Source organism: Mirounga angustirostris, unplaced genomic scaffold, assembly GCF_029215605.1.
Source record: "Mirounga angustirostris isolate CCGP_5_RB_7025 unplaced genomic scaffold, mMirAng1.0.hap1 SCAF_15, whole genome shotgun sequence".
In the NCBI taxonomy this organism is placed as follows: Eukaryota; Metazoa; Chordata; class Mammalia; order Carnivora; family Phocidae; genus Mirounga; species Mirounga angustirostris.
The window spans coordinates 43173548-43196024 of record NW_026991723.1 but is presented as its reverse complement, the minus strand read 5'-3'; the positions used below and the strand labels follow the sequence as shown (position 1 = coordinate 43196024).

The 22477-nt window shown below is 44.1% G+C and overlaps 1 protein-coding gene across 4 annotated transcripts in view; it reads right to left on the bottom strand.

The window, feature by feature from the left end:
• Positions 1 to 11428, bottom strand: part of SH3GL2 (SH3 domain containing GRB2 like 2, endophilin A1) — a 218429-nt gene extending 207001 nt beyond the window's left edge. Inside the window, exon 1 of one of the 4 annotated variants that reach the window (XM_054509237.2) lies at positions 11024 to 11428. In XM_054509237.2, coding sequence (XP_054365212.1) covers positions 11024 to 11068 — 45 coding nt within the window. In that variant the 5' untranslated portion in view covers positions 11069 to 11428. The remainder of the gene's footprint in view (positions 1 to 11023) is intronic. The other 3 variants (XM_064580139.1, XM_045882460.3, XM_045882459.3) reach the window with 3 other exon arrangements.
• Between the last annotated feature and the right edge of the window lie 11049 nt (positions 11429 to 22477).

Here is a 22477-nt window from a genome sequence, read left to right as displayed (position 1 = left end):
AAAGTATGGACTGGGCTTAAGGTGAAGGTAATGACCAAAAACAGTGGAAAATCAAAAGATTTTGGATTTGTGAGTTTCAAAGGGACCAAAGATGCACAGAGCATAATTGAATGAGATGAACAAGAAAGAATTTAATGACAAGCAACTGTGTTTGTTAAACTTAATTTAAAGGGGAACAAGAGATATCAACTTTCATGAGTAAAATCTTGATGGTATTAGTGAGGAATATCTCCAGAAAGTACTTAATGTTAGTCAGTCTACAAACATGATGGAGGAAAGCCACAGCCAGCAAAGGGTTTGGATCTGTAGGTCTTGCCTAGAAGTAGCCACTTAAGCAGTTCAATAAATAATATAAACGTGTCCAGCAGGCCACCATACGCAGCATTCACTCAACATACAGAAGCACACCAGGGTCACTTCAGTAAGCAGCAGATGCAGAGAATAAGGGTAAAAGTTGTACCCGCTCTGTAATCAATTCCAACAAGATGCTCCACCTTCAGGTTACTTCATCACGAGACCATGCCTGACTGTTCTCTCCCCAGCCAAGCTGCTCAACTGACACCACATCCTTACAGGACATCTGAGGGTGCCAGACCTCATCCTTTCCAAAATATGCCTGGCTCTGTCCACCAGCTGCATTTAGAAAATCATTCATGGTCATGGATCCGCAAATCATGTCCCAGAGCATGGAGTGTATCACAGACAAACAACACAAAGTGTGTCACATGCACCTGCAATCCTCAATCACTTAATGAACAACTTCTCATTTCCATGTAGCTGTTTCATATGTCCATATTCAATAAGGGCATTTCATTTATGTCTGTGCCGCCACAGGCCTTCCCCAAGCACAGAAATAGATGTTGGGTGAACAGCCAACCACTCTACTCTCACTAGTAAAAATCTCTTAGGCTTTGATGGAGACCAGTAATTCCAAAAGCTCCTCCATGTTCTACAGTCTCTCCACTCCCAGGTCAATGAAGCTGTCACTGAACTACCAGGCTTAGAGGCTGCTCAGAAAGTAATTAACAGCCTCACTGTTTACAATTGATCAGGAAACAAAAAGAAGCATGTGTTTCATCAGAGGAAAACATAAATATCAAAAAACCTAAACAATGAAGGGGGGGAAAAATCTATAAAATATCAAATGTATTTAAAAAGGCATATGGAGGCGCCTGGGTGGCTCAGTCGTTAAGTGTCTGCCTTCGGCTCAGGTCATGATCCCGGAGTCCCGGGATCGAGTCCCACATAGGGCTCCCTGCTCGGAGGGAAGCCTGCTTCTCCCTCTCCCACTCCCCCTGCTTGTGTTCCTGCTCTCGCTGTCTCTCTGTCAAATAAATAAAATATTAAAAAAAAAAAAAGGCATATGGAAGACTGAACCTTATGTAATAAGAAAAGTTGATTCAGCAAATTACACTTAAATTGTGTATTTTGTATATGTGTGTGTGTATACTCACGAGCACACATGCAAACGAGTGTATTACAGGCACAAGAGATGGCAAAGACTTCTAGCTTTTTACCAACACTCAGTTCTACATTCTGGGTACACTGCTTGACTACAGTTCCCAGCCTCCTCTCTTCCTCCCTTGCACTTAGGGGTTCCACAGTTTGGCTGGAAGTTCCAGGCAATTGAACATAAACAGGAGTGAATGTTTTTTTCTATTAACTTTCTGTTGTTGCATAACAAATTATCACACACTTAGCAGCTTGACAACTATAGCCATTTATTAGCTCACAGTTCTACAGGTCAAAAGTCTAGGCCAGCATCACCGGATTCTCCAATGAGGATCTCACAAGGCCAAAATCAAGGTGACAGTTAGATCGGGCTCCTATCTGCAGACATTGGCAAAGAATTCTCTTCCATTCAGGTTGCTGGCAGAATCCAGTGCCTTAAGACTGTGGGTCTAAGGTCCCTGTTTCCTTGCTGGCTGCCATCTAAATGCTGCTCTTGGGGCTCCTGGGTGGCTCAGTCAATTAAATATCTGCCTTCAGCTCAGGTCATGATCTCAGAGTCCTGGGATCGAGTCCCGCATCGGGCTCCCTGCTCAGTGGGGAGCCTCCTTCTCCCTCTGCCTGCCGCTCCCCCTGCTTGTGCTGTCTTTCACTCTCTCTCCAGCAAATAAAGTCTTCCAAAAAAAAAATTAAATAAAAAAATAAAAGCTGCTCACTGCTGCTGGAGGCTGAGTACATTCCTCCTCACATGGGGCTCCACCTTTAACAGCAACAGCACGTCTAACATCCTTCTCATGCTTCCAATCTTTCGGACTTCCCCTTCCACAACCAGCCAGAGAAAATGCTCTGCTTTTAATGGGTTCATGTGATTGGATTAATCCCAAACGTATAATCTCCCTTTTCCCATATAAAGTAACAATTTCAGGAGGGACATCTTTTCAAGTGACAGGATGACTGGCACTCAAAGAGGAGGCGACAATACAAGAGGGAGGGTCAAGGAGGGTCTTAGTATCCTGCCTACCACTCTCTCCTTCCAGGTCTGGCCCATAGAAATCTCCCACACTCCTTCCAACATAGTCTTTCCCTTTGGCAATCTTGAAAACCACATTTTAAAGATGGAAGAACCCCCCAGTCATCCTGGATCCCTGAAGGAAATAACAGGGAAGAAGAATGAAAAGAGCTCTGAGCAATAAACATCCCTTAAGACTTCTTGCTTAAACCAAAGCATGAAGTGCTCTTGCAAAGTTCAGATTAACACAACCAAACTACCGGTTGAAATAACATATAAAAAAAATCCATTGGATCAATGGAAACCAAAAACATTCCACTGTGGTAACGAGCAGATGGAACTGACAAGAAGAAAACAGATGAGAAGTGTCCTAAGTTTTTGAAGGAATTTTATGGCCCAAATCGGCCATGAGCCATGAGTAGTGAAAAGCCTGTAATTGTAAAACAAACCACAAATATTAAATAAGCAGGAAGCCCACTAAAGAAGCTCTGTAGCTCCCACAGAGGTCACACTCCCTGGCACCCTCTCTAGATTCTGGCCAGATAGAAAAAAGAACAAAAGAGTTCTTCTTGATTGCAGAACCAGGGTAAAACCAAGGAACTTCCTCTGCTCTAGGGGTTGGTACTTCACAATGCTTACCCATGTGACATCACCGTATGGACAATAACTGCCAGGACTCCCATTCTTTCCTTTCCCAAATGGGAGTGTTCGCTATGGACAATATATTCCTGAACATTCAAAAGCACAGGCAGACTAGCCGCGTGTGCCTAACAAGTATTGTACTTTGATACGGAGATATTTCTTAGCATTATGGTACTGCTCCAATTAAGATCTATGGGGAAAGTTCAGTCTGAATTATAAAAAAGACATGTATATTTCTTTCAGATATCATTATTCAGAAGAGGCCACAAAATACTGCCTGGTGGTCCTTGAGGAGACCGAGCATCAAAGCAAACCTCCTAGGAGCTACCTGGTTCTCACAAATTATAGACAGCTCCTCCACAGTCATCCATGCCATATATGATCTGACCTGGGGCTGGGGAGAAGGAGGTGAGAGCAAAGCAACTAGAACATCATACTCCAAATTTAGAAGTTGTACTAAATGTAAAATCTTCATAAACAGTAAATTTATTTCCTGAAGCATGAGACAGAGCTGATGATTTAGTGTCATTTGAAAATATTTTATCGGGCGCCTGGGTGGCTCAGTTGGTTAAGCGACTGCCTTCGGCTCAGGTCATGATCCTGGAGTCCCGGGATCAAGTCCCATATCGGGCTCCTTGCTCAGCAGGGGGTCTGCTTCTCCCTCTGACCCTCCCCCCTCTCATGTGCTCTCTCTATCTCATTCTCTCTCTCAAATAAATAAATAAAATCTTTAAAAAAAAAAAAAAGAAAATATTTTATCGATGGTCTGCAAGAGCACCTGACAGGGTCTTACAATCATGACATTTTAATAAGTATAGCTATAGCTCTCTTCTTAGTCTTCATTATCCACTATAGACCACATAAATCACTTTTATTTATTTTTTTAAAAGATTTTATTTATTTGACAGAGACACAGCGAGAGAGGGAACACAAGCAAGGGGGAGTGGGAGAGGGAGAAGCAAGCTTCCCACGGAGCAGGGAGCCCGATGTGGGGCTCGATCCCAGAACCCTGGGATCATGACCTGAGCTGAAGGCAGACGCTTAACTGACTGAGCCACCCAGGTGCCCCTAGACCACATAAATCACTTTTAAACATTTGGAGTCCAAAGGGATTAGGGCAATAAAGAAAATCTAAACCAAAAAAAAAAAAAACAAACCTGAGAAAGGCTGTCCTGTAAAATTATAATTCTCCATATTTTGTTTCTTGCTGCTTTAACATCCCCATATACACAAGCTGTGAGCAACCCACCCAGGTGACCAAGTGTACCACTGGGATAAGGTGGGCCTCACCACAAGTTCCTTTCTCTGCCTGCCCCTGACTATGACCTAGTAACATTCAAATGCACCAAAGAAATCCCCTCTGCCTTCTCTTCTGTACCCCACCCTGATTCCAATAAAAGTACTTACCCACTGGTCTTCACACTCTCTCCTGGCTCCCCACCTGCTTGGCTGAGCCCACTCCCCTGGCCCTCCTCCTATGCGGCCCCCTCAGTATGCAGTGTCTCTGTCTCCCTAAATCCTGTGAGTTTAATAAACTTCATTTTCCTGAGCCTCTCCTGTGTCCCCTCTTGGTGCCACATGCAGAACAAAACAAGGGTACAAAGGATCAAAAGAATAAAAGGAAAAAAAAGAAGAGTCAAGGAAATCTTCTGATTTCTTATCCTCTAGAATCTTGCCTGCCTGGCCTTAACTTCTGAAGGAAAGCCCCACTCCTTTCAACTCTGGAGTTGTTCTTAAACTCCACCTCCCCCAGTTCTCCTTATTCACTTCTCAATGAGTGCTGCCCTCCTCTCTCACTTCCTCAAGCTACCAACTCCAATGAAAGCTCTGGGGTTGGGTGATGCCCTGGGAATACAACTGCAGCACAAGGGGCTTGGCAGAATGGACTCTGCTTGCAAGCTTAAGTCCTGCCCTCATGCCCCAACATTAAGTCCCTCCCTCCCACATGGTATTTCTCCTCAAAACAATAACCATTTTCCCCAACCAAGTCTTGATGTCATTTTCAAGGGTATTTCTAATTAATTTGGGAGGTACATCACAATTTTTCAAGAAGGCTGAAACCAAAACTCATTTAAAATCAATTTAAAACATTAAAGAATGGGTGCCTGGGTGGCTCAGTCAGTTAAGTGGCCAGCTCTTGATTTCGGCTCAGGACATGGTCTTGGGGTTCTGGGATGGAGCCCAAGGTCAGGCTCTGCGCTCAGTGAGGAGTCTGCTTGGGGATTCTCTCTTTCCCTCTGTCCCTCCCCCTGGCACGTGCACTCGCACACACTTGTGCGCTTTCTCTCTCTCAAATAAATAAACCTTAAAAAAAAAAAAAAGCTAAAGAATCACTGTGGGAGAAAAGGCTTGCAAAATATAACTGTGTCAACAACAAAAACTTAATCAAGAAGAATCTCATTCTCAAGGGAAATCACTTTCATTTCAAACCCCACCACACATCCATTTGCCAAGTGTATCAGTGAGTTAGAGCTCACTGACTACCTTTTTTTTTTTTTTTTTTTTAACATAGTTCAGGTTATCCTTATTATGCAAGCATGGTACTCTCACTGACATTATCTCATTCAATCCTGACACCTCTGGAAAGGTTTTTTATATTTGATTGTCCCTAAAATTAGTTCAGAGAAGACTGCATTTTGAACAGATATTCTAAAGCCCAGTAACAGAATGGATGCAGTGATGGTTACTGTAAGAACTGCCCCATTCTCTCCTGATGACATGATCAATTTGTTACAGAGCATTTTTACTTTGATGGGAGGAAGGGCGGGAGAGGAATTAGGAATTCCTTTAAGAAGTTGATGATAGGCTAAAAACCCTCTCCCTCAGAAAAATGCACATACAAAATGTAACATATAATTTTAGAAAATACATAGGCCCTCCACAGTCTATTGTGGACACCAGCCTAAGAATCTGACAAAGACTGCAGGTATAGAAACCCTGTGTCAACCAATAAGTCATACTTGAAATTTTGAAAGTAGCAGAGATTTTACCACTTAAAGCAGGCAGTTAAGGAACTGAGAACCTCAAAGTTATAACGAATTATAATTTAATTAAATATATATTAAAACTAATATATATTTAATATATATTAAATATTTAATTAAATATCTTAACAAGTTTGAAGTCTCACCAAATCAATAAACGCATAAACAGATTTATGCAACATTCTCCAGAGCAAAGCACCTATATAAAATACAGCATTTTAGGGATGCCTGCGTGGCTCAGTCGGTTGAGCTTCTTAGGTCATGATCCCGGGGTGCAGGGATTGAGTCCTGCGTTGGGCTCCTTGCTCAGCAGGAAGCCTGCTTCTCCCTCTGCCTATCGCTTCCCCTGCTTGTGTTCTCTCTCTTTCTGATAAATGAATAAAATCTTTAAAAGAGGGAAGTAATAAAAATAAAAAATAAAATAGAGTATTAAATATGATGAAAGCATGAAAAAATTAGATAAACAGGCATAAAATACCAATGTAATTAAAATTTTCTAGTTGATGAATCTGAGTGGGACCATAATCATGCACCAGACTATATCATAACACACAACCTAACCAAATATGAGTTCTATCATTTAAAAAACAGAAGGGGGCACCTGGATGGTTCAGTTGGTTAAGCATCCCACTCTTGGTTTCAGCTCAGGTCATGATCTCATGGGTTGTGGGATCAAGCCCCGTGTCAGGCTCCACGGTCAGCGGGGAGTCTGCTTGAAGATTCTCTCCCTCTGCCCTTCCCCACTATTCACACTCTCTCTAAAATCAATCTTTAAAACAAACAAAAAATAGAAGATATATAGTCTATAATAGGTATATATCCTAACCAAACTCACTGAAAGAAAGAAAGCACATCTCATTCAATGCAATAAAGTTGTTATTTACAGACTGAATTGTCCTTTTAATGTTAAATTAAAGACAATATTTAGAAAAACACTGGTGAATGCTTTCATGAAAATAATGGCTGTTGGGGTGCCTGGGTGGCTCAGTCATTAAGCGTCTGCCTTCAGCTCAGGTCATGATCCCAGGGTCCTGGGATCGAGCCCCACATCGGGCTCCCTGCTCCACGAGAGGCCTGCTTCTCCCTCTCCCATTCCCCATGCTTGTGTTCCCTCTCTCGCTGTGTCTCTCTGTCACATAAATAAAGAAAATCTTTAAAAAAAAAAAAAAAGAAAAGAATGTCTGTTAATGGGTTGTACTATGTTTCCTCTGCTTCCAAAAATTTTATATGTTGAAATCCTAATCCCCAATACCTCAGAATGTGATCTTATTTGGAAATAGGGTCATTGCAGATGTAATGACTTAAGCTGAGATCATACTGTTGTAGGGTGGGCCTCCAATCCAATATGACTGGTGTCCCTAGAGAAAGGGGAAATTTAGACACAGACAGGGAGAAAACCATGCTAACTGGAAGACAGAGATCAGGGTGAGGTATAAACAAACCAAGAAAAGCCAAAGATTGCCAACAAACTACTAGAAGCTAGGAAAGAAGCCTGACTCCTGCCTAGGGCCTTCAGAGGAAACATGGCCTTACTATCACCTTCATCAAGGCTCCAAAAGGGTGAGACAATAAATTTCTGTTGTTTAAGGCACTCAATTTGATACTTTGTTATGGCAGCTCTAGAGAACTAACACAAAGACCTAATAAATTTTTCTCTGTAACAAACTTTCCCCTGTTACTATAAAGCAAGGTATGTCCACAATAAATGCTTGATAAAGTAAAAAAATAATAATAATTAAGTATAGATTTTATAAAAACAGCATGTTAATTGGAACCAGACAGCTATTTTTAACTGATATGCTTCCAATTTAAACCAAGTGAAAAAACTTGACATTATTCATGCTCAAATGAAATCTCAATATGAGTAAAATGCACTAGAAGTAGAATAATACATGTTCATTTGCTCTATTTTACAGTAAAAAAAAAAGAGCACGCTATTTATTGTAATTGCATAATAAATTATATCTATAAGCAATAAAGTAATAAGGCATATTAAAGTAAAATGAAGATCAATGTTTGCTGTTAATATATTCTCAAGCTGAAAGGCTTTTCCACTCTAATTGTCCTTAGCAAAAGCATTTTTTTCACCTCCAAATATCAGAGATATTAAAAATAACTGTCAGCAACAAGGTAGAAATAATCAGTTCTAAATGAAGAAAACAGTCTTGACACATCTCATTAGAGATTTCAAATTAGTGGGCAAACACCAAAGGTATAGGGCTTTATTAATAAAAATATCATCCTGCACTAATGTAGGCAAAACACTCAATTTCATAGAAACAAATGTTTGCCTAAAGAGGACCCACTTGGGCGCCTGGGTGGCTCAGTTGGTTGAGCGACTGCCTTCAGCTCAGGTCATGATCCTGGAGTCCCGGGATCGAATCCCACATCGGGCTCCCTGCTCGGCGGGGAGTCTGCTTCTCCCTCTCCCACTCCCCCTGCTTGTGTTCCCTCTCTCGCTGTGTCTTTCTCTGTCAAATAAATAAATAAAATCTTTAAAAAAAAAAAAAAAAGAGGACCCACTTAAGAACTCACTTAAGAACGTTGGCCATATAATCCAGCATATCTGTTCTCAAAAGGAAATAATTCTAGGTGTAAAGCTTACTTTGTAGATAAGATCACGTTCATGGAGCTGGGAAAATGGCTTAAAAAATAGGACATGGCTATGTCCCCTAATATCTTCGTCACAGGCAAACATTAGCACTGGCTTTACACACCCTTCAAATACAAATAAATGTGCAGGAAGAATAACCTTTGCCTGGGGCTTTCTAAGATTATGCTCCATTAAGTTATGGATAAGATATTGTGTGTTCTTTCACCTCTAAAATGAAAGGCTTTTCAGTAAAAAGAAAATGACTCAGTGATTCATCATCTGAATCAGGCGTGAGAAATACTAATCTTGTCACAAGCAGACCTCCTCCAACAATCTAAGAAGTCCTTTCATACCACAATTCTAGTTTCTAGATCCAATTCTAAACTTCAGTGTTATATACAACTTCAGGATTTGGCTGAAATGAAGCCATCTGATTGTTTTTTGTTAAAACAGCAAAACTAAAAAGACTAGCTTCCATAATTTCCTCATGTGTCATCATTACTAATATAAGGGACAGTATTTTATACTAGTGAAATTATCCTTAACGTTAATAGCATTTATTGAACAGTTCTTATGTGTGTTCTACAAACTCATTTATACTCGCATCAATTCTAGGAAATGGATATTAACCCCATTTAGCAAGGACACATTCAAAAGTTTAATAACTTGCTCAAGATCACTGACAGCAGAGGTGGGGTCAAGCCTTAGCCTTTGCCAAGGTTCCTAACTGCCTTTTAGGGCACCAAGATTTGCAAAGGAAGTCTTCAGAATCAAAGTGAAGAAGGGATGTGGTGTTGGTAAATTCAGTGCTCAGGTCTGCTTTAGAGAAGTGACAAGTACCTGAATTAAAAAGGTCAGTGACTTCAAAGAAGTCCTGCCTGAGAATTCATGGTAGCACATGAGTTGTACTGTAAACCTAAAGGAATTCGAACTGTCACGTTATTAGAGGCCTTCCATATCACACCAACAATATTTTTACAAATATATTTACAAACATCTGTCAGAGAGGACTCAGAAAGCTCCAACTGGAAAAGCAAAACTAATTACAGTAATGCGTATTTTTACTGAAATCATCTTAGTTTTCTGTATTTCCCAAACTAACAGATAAAACTGATTCTACAAAGGCAAGTCTATGGTGATAGAGATACATGTGGATGCACACAAGATGTATTTCATGCTGCATCTGTCCCCCTAACTTATCCAAGATTCTGTAAAACACAACCTCACCTTTTCTGGATGTGGTTTAAAATAGGGTTGTTATTGTGGTAGCCTGGGAAAAACCTCACTACTTCTGAGAAATTATGAGAAAACTCACTATTAATCAAGACTAACTATGAAAAAATATTTAAGGCTAAATAATAAGAAATACTTAAAGAAATCAACAAAGTCCTTAACTAAAGATCTCTTAAACTAGAACTGTTTCAGAAGGTTAAAAAAAAAAAAATAGTAACCATCCTCATTACATAAGAAATGGGTCACAGTATAAGTATGCACTTATCTTTCCCTATGTAAAATTCTTCAACAGAGCCCAAGGAAATGTCAAGTATTAGAACCTGAATTAAGTAACTTGTAATCACAGCTTACTAACCCCACAGAGGAATATGGGCACATTCGAGATATAAAAGGCTCACTAAAAATAATACTTGGAAATAAATAATGATTTGATTGTGTTAAGGCTATAAAACTCACAGGAAATGCTTAAAGACACACAAACTGCTGGTCAAGCCTTGGCCTCAAAGGAGCTTCACCACTGAGTTCTCCAAGGAAAAGTTAACGCATGAGCTCCCCAGAAGGAAGCCCCATCGTCCCACTGCTCTGGAGCCATGAAGGGGAGATGCAGAAAGCACAGTGGAAGAGCGCAGACCGCCGCATCACCGCAGTCACCCCCAGCGCGGGCCACCGCTCGCGCCAGCACATCCCGGGACAGCTGGGGCAAAACACCGCAAGGTCACCGGGTAAGAGACGACTTTACCTAACCTCCCACCGCGCCGCGGGAGCACCCGCACGCCGGGGCGACCGTGCAACCGCGGTCCCCTCCCGGCCGCTCCCGCGCGGGGCGGGGCGGGGGCGGCGCGCGGGGCGACGAGGCGGGACGCCAGGGACTCGCGGGCGTCCGCAGCGCCTCACCCGGCCGGAGGAGGGGGACGGAGGGCGGGCCCCCAGCCCCCGATGCCGCGGGCCGCCGCCGCGGCGGGCGGGGCGGGCGATGCGGGGCACGGCGAGGGCGAGCTGGGCACAGGCCGGGGTCCCCGCGCTCCCCGCGCTCCCCGCCGGCTGCAGGCGCCGAGCGCGCCCCTCGCGGCTCCGTCCGGGACCGCCCCGCGGCGCACCTGTCACGCGCCTTACCTGAGTGGCTTTGTGGAATTGCTTCTTGAGCCCGGCCACCGACATGGTGCGGGAGGACGCGCGGGCGGCGGCGGCTGCGGGGTCCGGAAAGAGGCGGCGGCGGCGGCGGCGCGGGACAGGAGGGCCGAGCGGGGCGGCGCGCTCGCCGGGCGGCCGCTCGTCGTGCCGCCGCCGGGGCTGTGGGCGCGGGGGCGCGGAGAGGCGCGGGACGCGGGCTCGTGCGGAGAGACACCCTGACGTCAGGGGCGGGTGATGCGGCCTCTTAAAGGGGACGCGGGAAGCCCCGCCCGGGGCGCGGAGCTGGCGGGCAGGTGCTGCGGCCGGCGCTACCTGGGCGCCTACGGCGGAGCTCTGGCTGCACGGCAGCCGCGTGGGCGGGCCGCCGGGTTAGAGCGCCGGGGCGGTCCGTCTGCCCGGGAGTGTGGTCTGTGCTCCCGCGGACTGCGGGCCGGTCGCTGCAGCTTGGCAGGCCGGACACCGGCACGACTCAGGTGACTTGCTGGGCTTCCAGGTAGCCGCAGTGGCACTGCCTGAAGCTGGCCCGTCCGCCCGTTGAGCCTGGCGTTTCGTCAGCCTGGGAAGGAGGCGCGTTCCGTCTGGGGTAATGAATAAGTCATTGCTCCTTCTCTGCCTTGCGCCCACTTAGTTGGTCACAAAAAACATTTCAGCCCTGGTTCCTGGTTTCAATCTCTCTTAAGCCTCCAAAACGTTAGGGAAAGCTAACAACTTATTTTATTTTATTTGGTCTGATGACAATTGAAAAAGAAGGGAAAATTTTTTAAACCTTAAAGCTGGCCAGGTAAATAGAATTGAATGTGGGATTTTACTACAGTAATAGCATTTTAATCCTGATTACAATACGGAAAAGCCCGAATATGAACTCGCCATTCACTTATGATAGTGGTTTTAGGATTTTCAATCTAAGCATTACGCATGAAAAAGCATAATACTAAATCGTGCAAGTACTACATATGTAACAAAATATACACGGCTGGGCTAAAGCCAAATACTGATGCAATTAGATTAATTTGTAGGAGAGCAGCGCTGCATGGCTTCTGTGTTCTTGGTGACCAGCCACTTCTCCTGGGTTTTCTTGGACTGAGAAGCCCATAAAAAAGAACTTGAACGCTGTCCCCACATGGGGACCGAAGTTGTAAAGAGAAGGCAGAGTGACAAGCCAGGGTAAGTGGGTGAATAAGAGAACCCATGGCAGAATAGGACTGCTGGTGGAGCAGTTCTCAAACTTTAGCTGGGATCGGAATACCCCGGAGGACTTGTTAAAGCATAAATTCCCACAGTCCTAGTTTCCCATTCACTAGTTCTGGGTGGGGCCCAAGAACGTGCATTTCTAACAAGTTCCCCTCCGCTCTGGTGACCACACTGAAAACCAGGGGGCTAGAGTAGAGATACTAGGAATGAACTTTTGTCTCTCTTCTCCCAAGTTTTAAAATGATTTCTCATTACTTGTATAATAGAAAAAAGTATTTTTACAGCTCATTTTTCCTACCTGCTCCCTGATCTGAACAATGGAACGTTTTCGTAGAAGAATGGGCCTTGGTGAAGCTGCTAAGAGAGAGAGCAACCACTCTCCAAAGCAAAGGGGCCCGGGGTTTATGAGCTCGGGTCTTTAACTGTGACAGGTGTGAAATGAGGACCTGAAGAATCTCCTCAGGACTCCGGATACTTACCTGAAACACAAATTAAATGAAACAAGTCTCTCTCTTTCCCTGGTTCACTCATCCTGCTATATATCAAAGGAACTACCTTGGCAGAAAGGACTTTCAATCCTTTTGAACCTGTGGCTAGTTCTGCCAGGCATCCCCGGGATCTTGTGTAAATCCACGATTTCCATTGAAGCCACAGTGTATACCTATAAAGACTTTTGAGATGTTACCTTCGAGAGAAATTTGAACTCCTCCTACTAGCAGGCAACAGGGTAGGAGGCATTGGGGGAGGGTAAGGTGAGATGCCAAGGTATGTATGGACTGTTCTTTGAACCCCAAGGAGCTTCCAGGCACGTGATTCAGAAGACCCTTCCAGACATTTGCTGTGACTTGAATGCAGAGGGACGAATGTGCCAGACATTGGAAAATGTCCAACATGAGTGCCCTCTTTGGTGGCAAACAAGCTGTGACACAGGCTTCCTGGCGAAATGCAGAAGCACAACGCAGGGAAAGGGGAATCAAAGGTCAACGAGGAAGAACTTTGTTTCACAAAAGGTTGTTATAATTCAGCATGCCGCCCTTCCCTCCCCTGAGATCAAATCAACGGAACATGGTAAATAAACCTAGATGGCTCGGGAAAGGTCCAATTAAATGAAACCCCCACAGCACCTCACTAATTGGACAGGAAATTCATGGTCAGCAATAATTCCATCACATCACTTATGCACTACTTCTCCTTGCATTATGCCAAAGCTTCTGGCAAATACCAGACCTCTAGTTTGCACAGAGCTGCTGCATCCCTGGCGCCTTGCAGCGGGCCCCTCTTTCCAAGGTGGCAAAGGATAAGCCACAGCTCTCATCTTTTTCCCCTCAGCCCCTGACACGTCTCGTCCCACCCACACAAGGGCAAACTGCTGCTGATTTTATGTGTCAGCTCACCGAGTGCAAGAAACATAGCAAAACAAAGGCGCTAAATCTTGCCCGTTTTATTTTACAGATGAGAAAACAGAAGCCATTAACGAGAAGAAGTGACTTCCTCGTCCATCGTTCACTTTTTTCAACTCTAGCCTCCAGCCTCAAGTCAGGGCAGAGCCTCCAGTCAGTGTTAATAAATACCGATGGGGATGAAAAATGGAACAATGTGTCACTGTCGTTGATGATGTATGCTTGCCACATTGGGTCTGATGTTCAAGAGCCCGGCATTAAAACATGGATTGTGCAGGACCCAGACAGCTGTCCTGGGGTGAATAGCACTTTAACATAAGATTTGGGGCCTTTGGATGCTGCCAGTAGCACTAGGCCCCCACTCGGTCTGGATGGGACTAACAAGCCCTTTCCTGGAGCTGGGAAATCAAGGGAGGACACCTTCCATGGCCTGGCTTCCCACTTTGTCACCTACACCCACCCTACAACAAATGGACAGAGAGAAGCACACTTTTTTTTTGTCCCTTGAAGGTGGAATGCATAGGTCTTTCCCCCTCTGCACCCCCCACCCCATTTCCTTAGTCCTCCTCAAAGCACAGGGGCCTCTTCCTGCAAAAACTTCATTTGACTAAACCCTGTTAACCCAACCTCAGGAAAAGGAGGAGGGGATTTAAGCAGGTGGGTGGTTCACCTTAGGCTCTTATATCTGCGCCCCTTTTGTTATTTACATCCCAGCTGGAAATGCTTCCAACTTCCCTAGAAAAATCCTGCCAGCCCCTGTGCCCAGCTCCAGTGCCACTCCTCTGAAGTGTTTCCCCAACCTTCGGACCCCACGGCCTCTCTTCCTTTGTGGAATCCTGAATGATTGTATGCCTCTGCGTGAACTTGGTCTAACATGAATTGAAATATAAGATTCTTAAGTCGTTGAACGCAGGGTCTTATCTTTGTTTTTACAAATCTAGCAGATAGTATAGCCACCCACTAGATATGGGCCAATCGAAATTTTGAAAGCCTGATGAAATTTTAAAAACTAGATCCAGCGGAGGGCCAGAAAGCCTGGAACTGGCTGAACTTCTCTCCATCCAGTGGTTATCACTGCTACTCCCCAGCTGTTTCCCAGCCTGCATCTCCAGGTTCCTGTCAATCCTGAGAGTCCCTGATGGCCTTCCCATAAATGCCCCTTTGTTCCTTCAGCCACTGCTGCTTCCTGTGACTTGTAGTCAACAAACCCTAAGTGATCGATCCCCTCTACCCCCACCTAAGCCTTATAATAATATTCTAATCCTAGTTCCATTTCTTGTTCGGATCTAGCAACTCAAATACAGCAATTAAGCAACTGCGGTTCCTGCTAAGCTCTGCATTGGCCTTCCTTCTACGAAAGTGGGCAGATTGAGTAGTAAGTATCAGTTCTCCCTGTAAGACATTGACATTCTGACTTACAAATCAAACCTTCGGTTTACTTGACAGGATGTGTCAGGCATCCAGGGCCTGAACCTCCCGGGGCCCTTGGAAATTGGCAGCTAAATGCTGGTAAATAAATGCCAAGCAACTAGACTCTGAGAGAGCAGTGCCCACTCCTGAATGAGAACGACCTTAATTAAGTGTAAATTCTGAGGGCATCCTTACCATTGGCTTATTTTTTTCTCTTAGGATATTATCATTAGAGATTCCGAAGGCATGCCGTTAACCCTGAACATTGGATCTGGGTACTCAGCCTGTTAAAGACTTGTGTCAAAGAGGCTAGGTTCTATTTTATTTTATTTTATTTTATTTTATTTTATTTTATTTTATTTTTAAAGATTTTATTTATTTATTTGACAGAGAGAGCAAGAGAGCACAAGCAAGGAGAGCGAGAAGCAGGCTCCCCGCTGAGCAGGGATGCGGGACTAGATCCCAGGATCCTGGGATCACGACCTAAGCCGAAGGCAGACCCTTAACCAACTGAGCCACCCAGGCGCCCCATGGCTAGGTTCTATTTTAGTAGCTGGTTAGCCACGCAGAGAAAAGCTGCCTCTTAGTCACAGTATGCCTCCTACTCTGTCATCTCAAGAAAGCATTCTCTGGATGACAGAGAAGTCCAGGTGAAAAAAGGAAAGATAATTTTGTTCAGCAAACACCTGTCAACAGTATGAAGAACGCAGAGTACAGTCTTCCAAAATTCTGTCAGCATCAGCTTCATGTACCAAAAAAAGTAATGTATTCTACTTTATATTTTTAATATATTTTATATTGGTTATTATTTATTATATCATAATATATATTTTTAATAACACAAAAATATACTTTAAAAGGGGTAAAAGAATAGATAATTTACATTTTTAAATAAATCATTTACCCTTGGAGCCTTTTTTTTTTTTTTTTTTGCCTTTTAAAAACTTATTGGTGGTTTTATTAAATGTGCACAACTTGGGGCTCCTGGGTGGCTCAGATGGTTAAGCGTCTGCCTTCGGCTCAGGTCATGATCTCAGGGTCCTGGGATCGAGCCCCACATCGGGCTCCTGGCTCAGCCGGGAGTCTCCTTCTCCCTCTCCCTCTGCTTGTGCTCTTCTGTCTATCTCTCTGTCAAATAAATAAATGAAATCTTAAAAAAAAAAAAAAAAGAACGGATTTACCTTTAAAAAAAAAAATGTGCACAACTTATATTATCTCTGGCCTGCACATATAAACTTGACTTCAGTAACAGGTCAGATATAAAGCACTATTTTAAAATAGCATTTCAAACATCTAAGTTAACAGTAAAACACCACTGTCTCAAGAATACCGATTTTCTCTCAAGATCCAGTCACAGGAAGTTTGCCAAATAGGGAATTCCTTAGAACAAAGATCTTGAAATGTTTTTCTTTTCCTGTAAATAGAATTGAGTCGAATGAGGGGGAACCTTTTGACGGCAACTTTTAAGATGCCCTTAACTCTGAAGGTGAACTACAGAGGGGAGGACATCCCATCACAGTCTGCAAGCATAAGACCGTGGAACACACATAATAGTAAGGAAACTCTGCTCTGTCAAGGCAGAACTACCTGCAGAGAGGACATGGGAGGAACGAAGACAGATGTCCCCATTGCATTTCCCCTGCTCCCCCCACACACACACCCACCATGAGAAGTCGTGAGATGAGGAGAGAATCTGTCATTAGGTCAGAGGACAGCAAAATTAGCTTTTTTTTTTAAGCCAGGGAGATCCAGACATGTTCAAGAAAAAGGGAAGGAGCCACTTAAATGGCAGGTGAGTCATCCCAGAGATTTAAAGACTCACTGAGCCCCGTAAATGAAGGATGCAGGAGGGGGGGAAGAAAGGCCAAACGGAGAGGTCACCTGGTAAAATAGGAGGAATGTCTCCTCCCCTGGACAGAGTAGTGGTGGGAAGGTGTGGAGGGATAAAGCAGGGGGGAGAGCAGTTGGTGGAAGCAAGGGAGATGCCTGATGGCCCATATCCTCAGACCGTGAGCACACAGCATTGAGGGCCTCACCCTATCTGGCTACTTCGCCACTTGTCCAGCCTGGAGGCCCCCAGCACCCCTTGCAGTCCCCTGATACCCTCATTCTCTGCGCTCAAAGTCAGTCCCCTGTATGTTCCTGCCTCTGACTAGCTCTTTGCATGCACTGTTCTCTGGCGCAGAAATACTTGTCTTTAGCTTTATACCCGCCTAACTCCCTGCACATCATTCAGATATCAATTCAAAAGGCTTCCCTGGCCTCCCAGCAGGCCCAAATCTCACCATGACTGTCCTTTAGAACTAAGTACCATGCTCCTCGGTTGCACTTAATGTGGCAGTGATTTTGAACATATTTATGTGATCTTTGTGTCTGTCTCCTCCCTTCCCACATTACTCTGCAAACCCCATAAGGATGTGCCCGGTGGGGATTTGTGCACCACTGCGTGTCCAGCATATTACTGAGGGCCTAGCATACAGGAGGTGCTCCACAGGACCTTTCATGAGTGAATGAATGAACAAATAAATGAATGAATGATGAGTGGGTAGAGAAGTTTTGGGAAATTTAGTAAGACTTAAAAGACATTTAAGGTGGGGGCGCCTGGGTAGCTCAGATGGTTAAGCGTCTGCCTTCCGCTCAGGTCATCATCTCAGGGTCCTGGGATCGAGCCCCACATCGGGCTCCCTGCTTGGCGGGGAGCCTGCTTCTCCCTCTCACTCTACTGCTCTCCCTGCTTGTGCTCTCTTGCTCTCTCTGTCAAATAAAAAAAAAAAGACACTTAAGGTGTTTCTGAGGAACAGTGATGGCCTAGTTTCATACACCCAGCTAAACGTGATATGGGACCCCACAAATCAGCAAGAAGGCTGCTTAGTAGCCAGCCCATGAAGACTGGTGAATGTATGCGTAAGTACACAATAATAAGGAAAATGTGTGTGAAAGAATTTCAATCTAAAATGGAACTAGAGGATATAAAATGGAAAATCTCACCTATGTGCCTTTAGGGAAAGAAAATTTAAGGACTGAGAGACTGATTTCCCATAAATGTCTGATTTACGGAAAACTGATCATGTTGGAATGTTCTGAAATGGTAGGGAATTGGTCGGGGGGTTGCCTCATAATAACCTTGGGAAGTTTTGTTTATGGTTTCCAGAGGCATGAACAAGAAATCACCCAGGTCGGGCTGGTCTCACAAAATTGGCTGAATTGAACTTTCTTTGTATGACTGGACTGGTTTTGTCTGGTCAGAGAATTTTTCAAAGCCAGTCTGCATTTGTTTTTTATTTTAACAGACTAACTGAACTCACCCCTCTTTACATTCTCTGCCCATAAATACAGCCTATCCCAAACCCTCAGTGGACTTGCCTGTAGTTGGCTACAGTCTATGTGTTGGGAATTGAAATTCCTCTGCTATTCCCAAATAATTCATCTTCTTGAGAATTTTGAGCTTGCCTCAGTTTACCTCTTTTTTTAGGTTGACATGTGTTAGGAACCCAAGGAAGGGAGGAGTCCTGGTGAAAAGGCTTCATGGGGGTGAGGCTGGGGTGAGACAAGGATCCTGAAATTAACTTTCAATCAGTCTCAAATCTCATCACTCAGGGAGTCTCAGGATCCAACAACAGGTATACATTCAAGCCCGAACCCAGGCATACAAGAAAAGAACTTTCAAATTCAGAATGAAGATGAGAAAAGAACCTGAAACCAGTAAGACATTGCAAGAGTCTCAGGTGTTCCCACATGAGGGAAGGACATTTATGATAGTACAACCTATGGTTTATCTGCACATGACACAAAGCCCCCACCCTTTCAAGGCTTCTTCTGAGGCTGCCCTTATTACTTTCCTCCTCCCCACAGATCTTCCCCAAATGTCCAATCCCGTAGAGCTCAAACTGTAGCCTCCAGACTAGCAACAGAAGCGGCATCTGAAAATTTGTTGGGTTAGCAAATTATTGACACCCTCCCTCTGACCCGCTGGTTGAACAACTCTGGGATGGGGCCCTGCGATCTGATTTAACCCGCCCTCTGGGTCCTTGCGATGCTCCAGGCTGAGTGCTGGTCTCCCACCAGTTGCAGTGGGAGTGCTGAGAGGGGTGGGAGTCTCGGGAATTCCCCTCAGGCCAGGAGGCGCACACAGCCACCCAGAAGTTTTCCCCTTTAGAAGCCCATTGCATCCTCACAATGGGCAGGTTATTTTTACTTCTATTCTATAAGAAAAACAATTGAGGCAAAATTATTAAGCAGTCTGGGTAGAGATTTGAGGCCTTTATCAGTTTGCTAGGGCTGCTGTAACAAATTATCCCAAAGTGGGTGGCTTGAAACAACAGAAATCCCCTCTCTCCCAGTTCTAGAGGCTAGACAGCCCGACTCAAGGAGTCAGCAGGGTTCGTTCCTTCTGAGGGCTGTGAGGGAGAATCTGTTCTGTGCCCTCCATTGGCTTCTGATGATTGGTTTCTGGATGCTTCACTCCAGTCTCCAACTCTGTCTTCCCACAGTGTTTTCCGGACTCTGTGAGTCTATGTTTAAATTTTGCTCTGATAAGGACACCAGTCATTATGAGTTAAGCTCCCACTCTATCCCAGTATGGTCTCATCTTAATTGAGCTCATTTCATCTGCAACGAACCTATTTCCAAGTAAAGTCACATTCTGAGGTACTGGGGATTAGGATTTCCACAGTCGGGGGGGGGGCCCCGACTCAGGAATCATGTCGAGAACGCTCCTCAGTCCTCAGCATCCTTCCCTTCCCCTACACCAGGAATACAGGTACTTGGCAGATTTGCTCATCTGATGCCACTGGCCTAGAAACTCACAAAAAAAAAAACTTACTCCCCTCACAGTGTGTGTCCCCAAAGCAGCGATGTTTATAAACATCAACAAGGTATTTTCTGGGACCCTTCTTTCCCATTCCATATCTGGTCCACTTAAACACAATCGTTTCCACCTTTCTCTTAGATCAATATCTACCTATTTAAAGACATAGTTTAAAGAGAAGGACATAACACCCATCATCCATCCCACATTACTCTGTGCTCCCTCTGGCTGTAGCGTGTAAAACAACCAAGCCAGGCAGCAGGAGAGACTCATTAGACCTAGAGGAAGGGAATCTAAATTCAGAAGACTATAAATTCAGAACCATGCTGGAGTTTTGAATAAGCCTTTTTGGACTCACAGATCTTCCCCCTGCCCCCAACACACACACACACACACACACACACACACACTGAAGATGTTTGTAATCTACTTACGGGCAACTCAGACCTTTAGGCATTAAACAAACAGGAAGGGAGATGGAGTTCGTGATTCAGTATCTACGAGCTTACCTCTCACACCGGCCTTATGGAAGCTCTGTTAGCCAGAGGTGCACCTTGTACTTCAGCGATGTCTGTTTAAGAAGGTGGGGGAATGGAATGGGGGAATGGGGTGATGGGTATCAAGGAGGGCACGTGTTGTGATGAGCACTGGATGTTACATGCAACTAATGAATTGTTGAACACTACATCAAAAACTAATGATGTATTATATGTTGGCTAATTGAACATAATTTAAAAAAAAGAAGAACTGTGCCAGCCAAGGGGCGCCTGGGTGGCTCAGTCTGTTGAGCATCCGACTCTTGGTTTAGGCTCAGGTCATGGTCTCAGGGTCCTGGGATCGAGCCACATGTTGGGCTCCCTGCTTAGCTCAGAATCTGCTTGTCTCCCTCTCTCTCCACCTCTCCCCCCTCGCATTCTCTCCTCTCTCTCAAATAAATCTAAAAAAAAAAATAATTGTGCTACCCAAAAAATGATGGAGCATTCGGACCTAGATTTTATCTTGAAATTCTTTTAAGTTCAAGTAAACATTGAGAGATCAACACTGGACAATATTTTAAAAGCTCCAGATATTTCCGTGACTTCAATTAAAGTGCCAAAGAAGCTAAATGAAAGGATCACCCCAAAATAAATACCACTTCTAATTTCCTCCATTTCATTGAACATAAACAATCATCAAATTTTCAGTTAGATTCAGGGAGAGGCATTCATGTCTCCTATAATCAAATCATTCTCTCTCATTTAGCTTCCATTTGTCTAATATTTTGTATTATGTAAACAATCAAATATGAACTTTTAAAACCTTCTAAACCTCTTTTAATACTTTGAAAATGATCATTCTGGTTGGTCATTGCAAGAACGCTAACAGATTAATTTCTCTCACCATATTTTATAGTGACAAGTTACTTAAAAACTCCTTATCTAGCATAAACTGTTATTCAAGATGAATGTTAGCTATTTTAAGAAAAATTTCCAAAACAAACCCAAGACCCAAGAGGAAAATGTACAAAGAATATGAGCTTACTGAAGTTATATAAATAATTCTTATGTGTATGAAAAAAAACCCAGTTTCATAAGAAATGGTATTAAAATAATTCCAATTTCACTGTATTGGCCAAGATTTTAAATATAATATTTACTTTGATGAAGACATTATTCTTTTGTCTTTCCCAGAATCCAGTTTGACACTACGTTATCAACTTAAAAACTGTACCCTTAACTTTGTATCCAAAAAGCATCTTACTTAAATAGAAATTCAGGCAATTGGCCATTGGGGAAATGCAAATCAATACTATAATAAGATAACACTTCGGGGCGCCTGGGTGGCTCAGTCGTTAAGCGTCTGCCTTCGGCTCAGGTCATGATCCCAGAGTCGGGCGATCGAGCCCCCCAACCGGGCCCCCTGCTCAGCGAGAAGCCTGCTTCTCCCTCTCCCACTCCCCCTGCTTGTGTTCCCTCACTCGCTGTGTCTCTCTGTCAAATAAATAAATAAAAATCTTAAAAAAAAAAAAAAGATAACACTTCACACCTACTAGTCTGGCCATTATCAAAAAGATAAAGGCAACTCTTTGGAGACAGAGAGTGGATTAGTGGTTACCTTGGGCTGGAGGTGGGAGGCCGCTAGAGGGATTGGGGCTGATGGCTAAAGAGAAGGGTTTCATTTGGGGGTAACAAAAAAGCTCTAAAATAGATCACGGCAAAGGATGCACGACTGGTTCCAAATCCTGGATTTGCCATTTTGTGGCTAGGAGTAGCTCTCCCACTCACAGAGTTCTCTGAAATGGTCCTCCATTGCTTCCTCAAAACCCCATTCCTTCTCCGACTCTCACCTCCAAATAAATCTCTCAACACCCAGCCTGCTGTCTCCTTTCACATGGTTCTTTTCCATCTGCCCCTATTCTTTTGTCTTTCCCAGAACCCAGTTTGTGGATTCCCCCTGCCTGATGCTACAACATAGAGACCTAGAAATTGAGCTAGCACAGACAGAACTCCCCTTAAAGAGGAAGGGAAAAAGCCAACAAGGAAAATCCCCTCTGGCTAGCAAGCTCCAGGAAGGCTATAAGCCCTCACATGTTTGTAATTTGGAAGTTCAGTTTCCAAAAGAGAGTCAGGAGGTTCATATCATTCTTTT